The sequence below is a fragment of the Sus scrofa genome, chromosome 1 (genome assembly GCF_000003025.6).
Source record: "Sus scrofa isolate TJ Tabasco breed Duroc chromosome 1, Sscrofa11.1, whole genome shotgun sequence".
Lineage (NCBI taxonomy): Eukaryota > Metazoa > Chordata > Mammalia > Artiodactyla > Suidae > Sus > Sus scrofa.
In genome coordinates this window covers 159,350,836-159,363,825 of record NC_010443.5, presented here as the reverse complement: position 1 = coordinate 159,363,825, position 12,990 = coordinate 159,350,836, and the positions used below count along the sequence as shown (strand labels likewise).

The 12,990-nt window shown below is 35.5% G+C and overlaps 1 protein-coding gene across 4 annotated transcripts in view; it reads right to left on the bottom strand.

Annotated features, from left to right (window-relative positions):
• PIGN (phosphatidylinositol glycan anchor biosynthesis class N) overlaps window positions 1–12,990 on the bottom strand; it is a 99,602-nt gene that overhangs the window by 53,510 nt on the left and 33,102 nt on the right. For all 4 annotated transcript variants that reach the window (XM_021099782.1, XM_021099773.1, XM_021099768.1 and 1 more), the window contains 3 exons: window positions 12,932–12,987; window positions 1,664–1,742; window positions 559–741 (listed from right to left, as the gene is read on the bottom strand). In XM_021099782.1, the coding sequence (XP_020955441.1) occupies window positions 559–741; window positions 1,664–1,742; window positions 12,932–12,987 (318 nt within the window). The remainder of the gene's footprint in view (window positions 1–558; window positions 742–1,663; window positions 1,743–12,931; window positions 12,988–12,990) is intronic.

Below are 12,990 nucleotides of genomic sequence, written 5' to 3'. Positions count from 1 at the left end.
AACGCGGGATCCGAGCCGCGTCTGCAACCTCCACCACAGCTCACGGCAACGCCGGATCGTTAACCCACTGAGCAAGGGCAGGGACCGAACCCGCAACCTCATGGTTCCTAGTCGGATTCGTTAACCACTGCGTCACGACGGGAACTCCTTCTTTCTAGCTCTTAACTTTATATCAGATAAAGTTAAATATATTGCTTTGAATTGTTTTCTGACTACCTGTACTGTAGAAAGATATGGAATACTTACAACATGCTAAGCAATTATAAAAATAAACAGAAAATCAGCACAGTTAATGCCATATGTGAATTTAAATGATACGGCTACCTTTATAGCCCTCCTAAGTTATAGGACCATCATTATTGATGCAATCTTTCACCAACTAAAGAAACAGAGATTACTGAGAAAAAAAGTCCCAATACAACAAGAGCAAATGAAATAGTTAGCTTAGTACATGTACATTATAAGAACTCATTACCGTTGACCTCATTTAATTTCTTTCCTCAGTCATAGTGATTTTACACCATTATCCGAATTTTTCATTGTATTTTCTGAACATACCTTGACTTCTTTACTAACACCTATGGTAAGGTTGCAATGAGACTTGATGATCAATAAAGAAGCATAAGATGTCCATCCCACAAAACCAAGAACAACATTGAAGCCCAAAAAGAATCTGTCGTAAGTGTGATAATAGGATAATCCTTTTAATGCAAGATTAATCAGCTCCTTGCAAAGGGAGACCTATGGAGAAAGAAAAATAAAATGACACATGGAAAGAATTTAAAAAATCTAAATTTCAAAGGAAGGAAATTATTAAAATTAAAGTAACTGTAGATGATGGATCAAGAACAGATTTTAGTTGTTCAAGGATCTTACTGAAGCATAAGAAAATTTCCTGAATAAAATGAATTTTTAAATCTTAATAAGAAAGGGCATTTTAAATGCAAGATATCTATGAGATGTGTAGTGATTTTAAATGATTTATTCCGTTGAAATTATCTTCAGATGACATATGAAAGAAATGGCTAATATAGGTGCCAAATAATAGATGCCCACATTTACATCTTTTGACTTCTCATATCAGATTACACAAATCAGTTACAAAACATTATTAAAATAACAATATTTTAGAGACAAAGAATAGCTTGCCATTTTAAAACCATAACAAAAATAAGCATTAGAAATGCATCATACTACATAGGCAATTTTAGAAACTAAAAATAGAATTCTTCCTTATTTTAAAATTATATGAGACCATTTAACAAAGAGAAAATTAATGAAAAACATAGTGGGGTAGGAGTTGGGAAAAGTCAAAGCTTCACTATGAATCATTAAGCTTCTAATAGTGTGAAGCTAATTCTAAATGCACAAATATGTCATGTTCTAAAATACTGTGCATAAGTAGGGTGGCAGAAGCTTGGAATACACTTCCTCATTAGAGAAAATGGCAATTGTTCATTTCCAGTGTTAATGATAAGAAGTTTACATTATCTGAAACAAGAGAAATATGTCCATGGATAAAGCAGCTACATAGGAAATTCAACCCTTCCTTGAGGGTTCAGGAAAGCTCCCAGGCCTGTCCACTGTGCTTTCCACCATCATTCTTGCCCCATCCCATACCTGAATGATCAGCTATTTATATATACGAGGCCTACACACTTACTGCTTCATCATACTTCTTTTGTTTTATATAAGATCTTGCTTTTCTTAAAATGTTGATCTGCTTAGAATCAGAAAGTGACCTACACAAGAAAAAAAAATGGTTTAGGTTTAAAATATTTCCTCATTTCAATTATATTTTTTCTTGGTTTTTCTGTTTGTTTGTTTAACTGAAAATAAAAGGATGGTCAAAATTGAGAAACCAGAGAAACAAACCTACCCTGAGCCAAATTATATCAAATTATATCTTTCAAGAAACAGCTTATTGTTAAATTTGGTTTTTTTGATTCAAAGTTTCAACTACCAAACTCCACTTATGACAATCATATACTACATCATTGGAGGAAATGAAACGCTCTGGTTAACAAAGATATTCTGATTAAATTAATGTAATCAATGGAAAAGCAAACGAATGGTCTGCATTACAACGCTCATCCCTCTCATGCTCATGGTAGACATAACAGACAAGGCAGATTTACTGTGGTGCTTTGTACCCGAGTCAGGCAGGGCCTGAGAATTTGCATTATCAAAGAGATCTAGGCAGGAATTCCCATCATGGCACAGCAGAAACGAACCCGACTAGGAACCATGAGGTCGTGGGTTCGATTCCTGACCTTGCTCAGTGGGTTAAGGATCCAGCGTTGCCGTGAGCTGTGGAGCTGTGGTGTAGGTCACAGATGCAGCTTGGATCTGGCGTTGCTGTGACTGTGGTGTATGCCGGCAGCTGTAGCTCCGATTAGACCCCTAGCCAGGGAACCTCCATGTGCTGCAGGTGTGGCCCTAAAAGACAAAAAAACAAAAAACAAAAAACAAAAAACAGATCCAGGCATAGCATAACCAGCAAGTAAAGTTAGTGAACAGTGTGAACCTATCTGCTATTTTTTTTATTACACCATATACGTTTTTGGTTCCATTATCTTATATTTCTCGTTCCACCATTTCTCTGTCCTAAGGTTTACCAAAGTAGAAAACTTAAATACATAGGAAATACTCCTAATACTGCATAATTAATTTTTAAATAAGTATATTTAAACAGAAAATTGAACATGGACTGCTTAAGCAAATACTTTCACTTTCCAAAAGTGTCAAAAAAATTATTTAAGAATATATTAGGTTGGAAGTTCCCATTGTGGTTCAGCAGGTTATGAACTTGACTAGTATGCATGAGGATGCGGGTTCAATCCCTGGCCTCGCTCAGTGGGTTAAGGATCCAGTGTTGCCCTGAGCTGTGGTGTAGGTCACAGATGTGGCTTGGATCCCATTTTGTTATGGCTATGGCCAGCAGCTGCAGCTCTGATTTGACCCCTAGCCTGGAACTTCATATGTCATGGGTGCAGCCCTAAAAAGCAAAAAAAAAAAAAAAAAAAAAGAATATATTATGCTGGATCTTGTGAAATCTATATATATATATATAAATTTTTTTTTGGTCTTTTCAGGGCTGTACCTGTGCCATATGGCTAGGTGTCAAATGGGAGCTGTAGCCGCCATCCTACCATAGCTCATGGCAATACAGGATCCTTAACCCAACTAAGCAAGGCCAGGGATCAAACCTGCATCCTCGTGGATGCTAGTCAGATTCATTTCTGCTGAGCCACGATGGGAACTCCTGAAATTGATATTTTTGTATGTCAAAAATGACTAAATTAAATTCTGGCAATTTCATGGCTCAACATATAATCATTTGTCTTCTTTCCACTTGGTTCAGCAGCTTCTAAAGAGTTAAGATGGAGATTTATAGAAAGGACATCTTAAAAGCAATGTCACTCATTTGGGTAGGGTCATAGACATCTTTCAAAATCTGAAACTCGATCTAGAAACTAAACATAAACCCAAATCTTAAGTGTAACTTCAGAAAATTCATGAACCCCAGCAGCTTGTCTATGAACCCTCTAGAGTTCTATAGAGCTACCTGATGGAGAATCTGTGCCTACTCCAAGGGATCCCAGATCTTTCCCTACCACCCTGTCAGACTGTGGGAAAATTCCCCACCCCCTGGACTCACTGGGATTTGGAGGAAAAAGGCATGAGGAAGCAAGAATACATTACAGAAAAACAGGTTACTTCAAAAGATTGCTATGTTCCAGTTCTCTGTCCTTTAGACACCACACATTTTGGAATATCGTCCTAGAAGTCTTAGAAATGGAATTACAGGCCCAAAGGACATAGGCATTCTCTGAAGGCTACATCTAAGATGAATTTTCCAAAGTTCCATAAAACCCTTCTGGTTGATCTCCTTCTCCTTGCACTGATCCCCTCCACTTCCAAAATTACTGACTGCATCTTCTAATGTTCTTGGTATTGATATGGGTATCTTACTGTCTACTTCATCAATTCTCAACTTGCTGGACTACTGATGATCATCTGCTTCTAATCTATTTAATTTCCTACTATCCCAAATATATGCCCTCAGTTATAAAATGGTTAAACTCCTGATTCTTCATCTTGCTTGCACTGACATTAGAGTTAGTGTTCATAAAGATCCTCCCTCTCTGCTTTTCAAAATCAAATCTTCATCATCTTTTATGGGTCACTCCAAATCTTACCTCACACCATTAGCACTTTAGTGTGGTCTAATGATCAATTTATTTCTCTTCAATTAAATTTTAACCTCCATATGGACCATTAATTATTTTCATTAATATCAATAATGCTTAACAAACTTCAAAGCGAATAAAATGAATCAATAAATCTTAATTAAAATGTTATCAAAATATAACAGTCCTAAAAAAGGAAGAAAATAAAAGAACATATATTGCCATTCTTAAAGCACCAATGTGCTAAACTACTTAAAAAGATTTTTTAAAAAGTTTGTCCAAAACTAAATTAAGCTAATTTCATATGTGTTCTCAAGTGAAATCTTAGGAAAAATGAGAGAAACATTTTAAAGATAAATATTTATATTAATCACATTATATATGAAACATTATGTTATATATGGAGTACTTAGGTTAAAAAAAGGGGCAGCCTAATTTATATCTAAATAATAGATATTATATTTTTCTAAATGGACAATTTATAAATCTAGGGACATATCAAAGGTTCAGAAATATGTCTGGAATTCATCAAAATGTTCTATTCAAACCTCAATGTATCATTACTAAAGACTCATAAACTCGTTCCCTATGTAATTTTTTGTTTTCCATAAGTTGAGAGGGGTTTCAAATTAAGTCTCAGGATCACATATTTTAAGCATAAAGAAGTTTTGTGAGAAATGTAAAGTCCAGAATATAAAGTAATGTATAGATAGATATCACCTTTTCATATATATATTTATTTATTTTTGCTATGGCTGTATCTGAAGCATATGGAAGTTCCCAGGCCAGTGATTAAATCTGAGCCACAGGTGCAGCAATGCCAGATCCTTTGACCCACTGAGCCAGGCCAGGATTGAACCTGCACCTCTGAAGCAAACTGAACCACTGAAGTTTGGATTTTTAACCTATTGCACCACAGCAGGAATTCCAAGGTACAATATTTTAACATCTATGCAAAAAATACAAAACAACAAAATAAGGGAGAGCAATCAAAGGAATAGCAAATATAAATTAAAATGAATAAAGGGAATCTTCATGCATCAATATGGATAAATCATGAAAATTATAATGAATGGCAAAAAAGAGAATTCAAAAAAAATTGGTAGATTTTAAAAAATACGGATTCAGTTATATTATACTACTTTTATTTCCTAAGTAAAAAAGAAGATCAAAAGAAATATGGTAAAATGTTAAAATTTCTTAAACCTGGATAGTAGGTACAAGGGTTTTTGTCATATTCTCTATTCTTTTCAGTGTGTTTGAAGAATTTCATACTCAAAATTTTAAATATGTTAGCAAAAGGGATATATGCACATACATATGTACACATGACTCATAAAGACGGATGCGTAAGAAACTGCAACTCTGCCTCCAGGAAAAAAGACTGTAAAGACGGGGACATAGGCATGGAATTTTTATTATCAGTTGCATGATTTTTATTGTAAATATGCATTTTTCATTTACATTTTACTAACCTAAGATTTTTAAAAATAAAATAATTAAAACACTAAAATTTAACCATATTTTCTGGCTATGATGGGAAAGCCTGGACATACCAATACTTCCACCAAGAATAACTAGAAAGCCTGATGAAATAAAATTAAATTTTTTTAAAGGTACTAGAGAACTGCTGAGACCACCAAAAATTGAAGGGTTTAGATCCTACAGAGAAGGGAAATATGCCAACATTCTACAGACTGTAACCCTTAGACCATCAGTACACAGGGAAAAGCCTAAGAATTTGGGCAGACAGCTGCTGCTGGACTTAAGAGAATCCAACAAAGCTTCTGGCAACCTTATCAGACAGTAGAGATAAAAATTACAGTTTGCGGCAGACAATGCAGCCAGGATTTGGGGATGCAAAAGAAAATAAAAATGAAAGAATAATACACAATTTTCATTCTGGATTTTTAAAAAACACAGAAAGCATCTGAAATTACGTAAACTAATTCAATACAGTTCTGAAGTGAAGTCTTAAGAAGAATGAGAGAAGGAACTTTTTTTTTCTTTTTTATGGCCACACCTGTGGCATTATGCAAGTTCTCAAGCCAGGGGTCAAATCAGAGCTGTAGCTGCGGCCTATCCCACAGCCAGGGCAACATCGGATCTGAGCCATATCAGTACGACCTACACCATAGCTTGCAGCAATGCCAGATCCTTAACCCACTGAGCAAGGCCTGGGATTGAACCTGCATACTCATATAGAGACAAAGTCAGGTCCTTAACCCACTAAGCCACATTGGGAACTTCAGAGCAGGAACTTTCACAAGCAAAAATTTAAATTCTACTATATATAGAGATCTCAGTTAAAAAACAGAGGCCCAGTCCTGGTGAGAGAAAGTAAGCTCGCCATTCAGCTGAATGCTTCAGCTGTGTAGCTGTGTAGGACAATAGGATGAGAGGCTGGGAAGAAGGTGGTTTCAAGATATATGAGAGACAAACTCTGGTGTTCAGGAGCCAGTTGAGAAGAAACGCTCTAGAAAACACAAGATTCAGCTGAGATCCCTGGGAGGCTCCACTCTAAGAGCAGGAACAAACCAGTCAGAACAGAAACAAACTGCAACACAGCCTTAAATCAGCTACTGCTCTGTGCCTGTCAGAGGATAAGGTAAAACCTCTCCAGGGAAAGAGATAAGCCAGAGATTCTAAAACTTTTAATACATAATGATAAGGGTTCATTTAAAAACTACCAGACTCAACAACAGGGCTAGCTGAAAAAGGACTATAAAAACAAAGTCACTGACAAAATGGTTATTGACATTATCAAATATAGACTTTGAAATAATTGTGGTTAATGCATTTGATAATGATGAATAAGGTAGAAAATTACATCAAATAACTGTAATCTCCTTTTTACATAAATTAAAACAAAAATCCTAGAACTGAAAAAAAGTGGTAACTGAAATTAAGAACTCAATAGCAGCAAACTAGACAAAGCAGAAGAGAGATGTGGTGTATTAGAGGATAGGTCAATAGAAAATATCTTGCCTCAACCTTGAAGAGCCGGAAAAAAATACAGAAAAGACCTTTAAAAGAAATACACATCACTGCGGCCAGGAGAAATGTGTGTGTGTGTATAAAATCCCAGAGAGGAGGAAAGAGAATTTGGCAGAAGTAAATATTTGATGATAATGGAAACATATTTCTACATAGTAACTTCTATAAAAATTTTTCTTTTTTATTAACTAAATTTTGACATTGAAAACATTTTAAAATAATCTATTATTATCTATTAAGCTTACTAACAAGCAAAAGAGAAATAAATATTAGTTGTGCATATTTCTTTGTTGTGATTGTTATTGCTCCATCTTTTTCCCATAGGTTATTTGAATACTGTGGAAGAAAATAAGTTTTAGGATTATCAAAATCTTCATCATCAATTTGTCAGAGAGAACTACTGTTCGGAGGGTAAAATCTCCTTAAAATGCTTCCCTTTGAGGTGCTGGGTCTTCTTTACTCACATTTTCATTACAAAGATATTTCATTTTCATTAACATATGATATTTTAGAGATACCCAATGATATCTACTCCATTCCTTTTTAGAATGTCTAAAGGAAAAATTTTATCAACAAGACAAAGGCAGAAATATCAGGATTAAAAAATTATTTCTAGAAAAATTTGAACTCCTTTAGACTGACCAATGATGTTGAATCTTATGTCATCTTTCATGTCATAATAAAGTAAATGAATATTTTCCTATGTAGGTATGTAACGTATAAAAGTTACTTTTTTAAAAGAATTTCAGGTTTGAGGAATAGAATTACATTTTTAGTAAATAATTAGTATATCAGATGGATGACGCAGTAGAAAGATTCACATTAAAACCAATATCTAGAGCAAAAATAAACCCATGGGACCTAATCAAACTGAAAAGCTTTTGCACAGCAAAGGAAACCAAAAAGAAAACAAAAAGACAACTTACAGAATGGGAGAAGATAGGTTCAAATGATGCAACCGACAAGGGCTTAATCTCTAGAATATATAAACAACTTATACAACCCAACAGCAAAAAAGCAAATCAGTCAATGGAAAAATGGGCAAAAGACCTGAATAGACATTTCTCCAAAGAAGATATACAGATGGCCAACAAACACATGAAAAAATGCTCAACATCGCTGATTATAAGAGAAATGCAAATCAAAACTACCATGAGATATCACCTCACACCAGTCAGAATGGCCATCATTAATAAATCCACAAATAACAAGTGCTGGAGGGGCTGTGGAGAAAAGGGAACTCTCCTCCACTGTTGGTGGGAATGTAAACTGGTACAGCCACTATGGAGAACAGTTTGGAGATACCTTAGAAATCTATACATAGAACTTCCATATGACCCCACAATCCCACTCTTGGGCATCTATCCGGACAAAACTCTACTTAAAAGGGACACATGCACCCGCATGTTCATTGCAGCACTATTCACAATAGCCAAGACATGGAAACAACCCAAATGTCCATCGACAGATGATTAGATTCGGAAGATGTGGTATATATACACAATGGAATACTACTCAGCCATAAAAAAAAATGACATAATGCCATTTGCAGCAACATGGATGGAGCTAGAGAATCTCATACTGAGTGAAATGAGCCAGAAAGCAAAGACAAATACCATCTGATATCACTTATAACTGGAATCTAATATCCAGCACAAATGAACATCTCCTTAGAAAAGAAAATCATGGACTTGGAGAAGAGACTTGCGGCTGCCTGATGGGAGGGGGAGGGAAGGGGAGGGATCGGGAGCTTGGGCTTATCAGACACAACTTAGAATAGATTTACAAGAAGATCCTGCTGAATAGCATTGAGAACTTTGTCTAGATACTCATGTTGCAACAGAAGAAAGGGTGGGGGAAAAACTGTAATTGCAATGTATACATGTAAGGATAACCTGACCCCCTTGCTGTACAGTGCGAAAATTAAAAAAAAAACAAAAACAAAAACAAAAAACCAATATCTAAATTTGGCCTAAGGGTCTTTAACCCATATCACACTAAAATAAAAAAATATATTAAAAAGAACCAAAATATCTTTTGTCATTTTAGTATAAAATACATTAAAATACTTTGTTAAAATTTAAGTTGCCTGAATTTACATAGTAATTTTAAAATAAAATAGAACATGTTTTGCCTTCTATTGACAAGGTACAATATCTCCTTCCCATTTTCATTTTTTTCTACAATATCTGTTAAGAGAATTTTCTTGTTATTTTATCATTTCATGGAATTTTTTCTTTTAATGTTTTTCTTGTTTTACTTGGGCCTCTATAGTACACACTTTTCAAATAGAAAGAAAAGTGCTTTTCTCCGTTTAAAGGTATTCACACGCTGCCAAACTATGCTTCTTCTAATCATATAGCTCCACCTGCTGGTCATTCCTTTGTATAGCAATAGACCCAATTTTAGCTTTGAGGATTTTCTGAGCAATTCTACTTGTCACAATGAACATTTCGTGACATTTATTCCTTTCTTGAAGTCTTTAAAATATCAAAGATAAAAGTTAATTATTTTTTTAATGAATAGGATAAAGCAGGATATGCAATTACCATATTGGATCCTTTTACAACTCTCAGATATGCTATACGATCTCAGCACTCTTATTCTTCCTTTATCTTACTTGATGCATTTGCTATTTCACCACCCTAGGAACTACTGTATTATTCATCAATTATTCATGCTAGAAAAGACTAAATAAGACAAGGGAAAAATGGTAGGGAGATGATATTAAACTAAAATCTAGTGATGCCAATGAAACTGATCATGAAAGTAAAATCTCAAGACTGAATTTTAAACTGTAAATATCCTAGATAAATTTTCTCAGACTTAAGAATTAATGAGTGAACAACATATTTCTAAGAAGAAAAAGGAAATATGGCACTTATTCAAAAGGAAGGACTTCACTGAACAATTATTTGTAACAAGAAACTGAGTTGTTCTGCTGTGTCCACAGTATTCTTTCATCTTTATGATGTTTATGTGCCAATAATTACTTGATATAATTAAGTGGACAATGCTGACATTAGGTATATACATAAAGGTGACTAGAAGGAAGGAAATGATGTAGAAATGAAAAAAACTCAAATAGAGAAAAATAAAGAGCCCACTGTACTCAGATCATACTTGCTTTTCTAAGGTTTGACTCTTAAAAACCAAGATATACATTATTATGATTACTTAAATAGCATTCACTGAGTAAAAAAGTTTTATACTATAATTAAACCTTCTCATCTATTTCACTGAAGCCTTGATTCACCTGCCAATCTTCAAATGATTTCCCTTTCTTATACTCCTAACAACTGTTCAAAATCACGTCACATCTTAGTTGCTTCATATTTGAAGTATGTTTTTTGTTTGTTTGCTTCGTTTTGGCCGGGCCTGCATGCCTTGGACCGGGCATGTGCAAGTTCCCAGGTCAGAGATCAAACCTGCGCCACAGCAGTGACAAGGCTGGATCTTTAAGGCTAGGCCACCAGGGAACTCCAAAGCATGCTTTCTTGTACAGTTTGAAATGTTTTCCTTCCCTGAAGTTTCCAGTGTATAGGGATGAAGAAATGTATGCCTTCCAATGTTTCCTTCAGCTTCTTCTTTTTTTGGGGGGGAGGGGGGCCTGCACCTGCGGCATGTGGATGTTCCCAGGCTAAGGGTCGAATTGGAGCTGCAGCTGCCAGCCTATGCCATAGCCACAGCAATGCCAGATCTGAGCCACATCTGCAACTTATACCACAGCTCATAGCAACACTGGATTTTTAACCCACTGAGGGAGGCCAAGGATCAAACCTGTATCCTCATAGATACTAGTGAGATTTGTTTCCGCTGAGCCATGACGAGAACTCCCTTCCTTCAGCTTCTTAATCCATCATCTCCTAAAATTCATTTCACTTCATTTGAGGTCTATTTCCCATTCTAATTGGGAAGATTTGCCTGCCATTTGGACCAATCCTATACAATTTATTATTCTGTAAGTTTTAGCTGCATTTCCCATTAAAAAAAAATACAGCCTGTATTCTCTATCATTTTGCAAAGTGTGTGCTGCATTTTAAATTTTATAGATATAACAGTTTCTCAGATATTTCTGAGGATTTTAGTATTTTTAAGTTCTTTTCTAATCCTTCAATTGTTTATTTCCTCATGAGTCAACTCCTTGTTTTATCTTATTGCAGGCTCTTGATGAATGAGTATTTCCAGCCAGACAAGTCTGCAGGCAGGATGGGTAAGCCCAGGGTGGGAATCAACCATTCTGTTGGGCCCCACATGACACAGAGTTAGTAGTGGGGTTGCAGGCAGATGTTGAGCATCAAAGCTGGAGAAGTTCATGGTCAGTCTCTAGGCCAAGGGGAAGAAGGTGGGCAGTGTGCACTTGAATCCCTTGCAGAAGAGCATTTCCCTGATCAGTCTTTCTAAAGTAACTGATCTAAAGTAACCCTCAGTTACTCTCAATGTCCTGTATATTTTCTTCATACCAAGAATTGATAATATATTTCTTGTTCATTTACTTGTTTATTTTGTTTGGCCTGACTATACCACTATGTTACAAATAAACATATGCATAAGATACCTAAATGATATAATATGGGGCAAATTCCAACTGATAAAGTCTTGGCTTATAATCTCTATCAGTATATATGATGATCTTATAATTAGGGACACTCCTCAAAGATAATTCTACCACTGACATGTATCATCTAATTTATTTCATATGATCATAACTTGCAAAATCCTAATTTTGCTTTGTTTTCACTCTCCTACACACACACACACACACACACACACACACACACACACACACACACACAGGCAGACAGTCAGGCAGGCTGGTATACAGAATTGTTATTATATGATTCAGAGGGCAATAGTTTCTAGTTTATGAATACCACTCTAGTGCTATATAAGTTGTCAAAAACAACTCCAGTGAAGTCATTCAATCACATCCCTACCATCCATATTTCAAGCAATTTCTATTATTTTGGTCAAGAGCAAAATCTTTCCTAATTAAATGTGAATCCCTGCTAATTGCAAATGAAGCCCAAGGAGGTTGAGTGAACCCTCCCAAGTCAGTGGCACAGAGCCAGGTTTGTGACCCAAGTCTCCCCAATCCTAATTTAAGGAAAACATCTTTCTGGATGTGGGACAAAATCTGTTGCCCATGAAAATCTGCTCTCCTCTTTTCCCAAGTAGTTGTCAGTATTCCCCAGAACTGTATCACTGGCCTTTTATTATCACTGTCTACATTCTCCCTAGAGCCTCCTACATGTATAACACTTTCTGCCACCATACTTATGCTGATGATGCCAAAATCTTCATAATAAACTCATTTCTATCTTGAGATCCAAGTCCCTATTTCTAACTAATTAATTGGTATCTTTAATTGTAAGTTGAACTTAATAACATTCATCCTTGCCTCTCCTACCAGCTCTTCTTTCTTCTATATGCCATAATGGCATAAGCATCTTCCCTATCAACTGAAGAGTCCCCACACCTTTCCGGTCCAACCCTTTAAATTTATCTCCTTAATGTTTCCCATATCTCTCTGCTCTCCTGTATTTCCTCTACCAGCCATTCAAAGATATAGAGCATCTGGCTCATTATTTATAAAACAACAGGAGAGGCTTTCATTTGGAAGACTATACTAATGCACACAAAAAGACAAAGTTTTTAAGTAATTTACCTATCCTGTCAAGCTTTCAAACTCATTGAAAATTCTTTCTTACATTAAAAAAAAAAAAGAGAGAGAGACTTACTTAAAGGGTGTAAACAAAAACGATAAAGTAGCTTCTTTTTTCTGAGTCATTTTCACCTG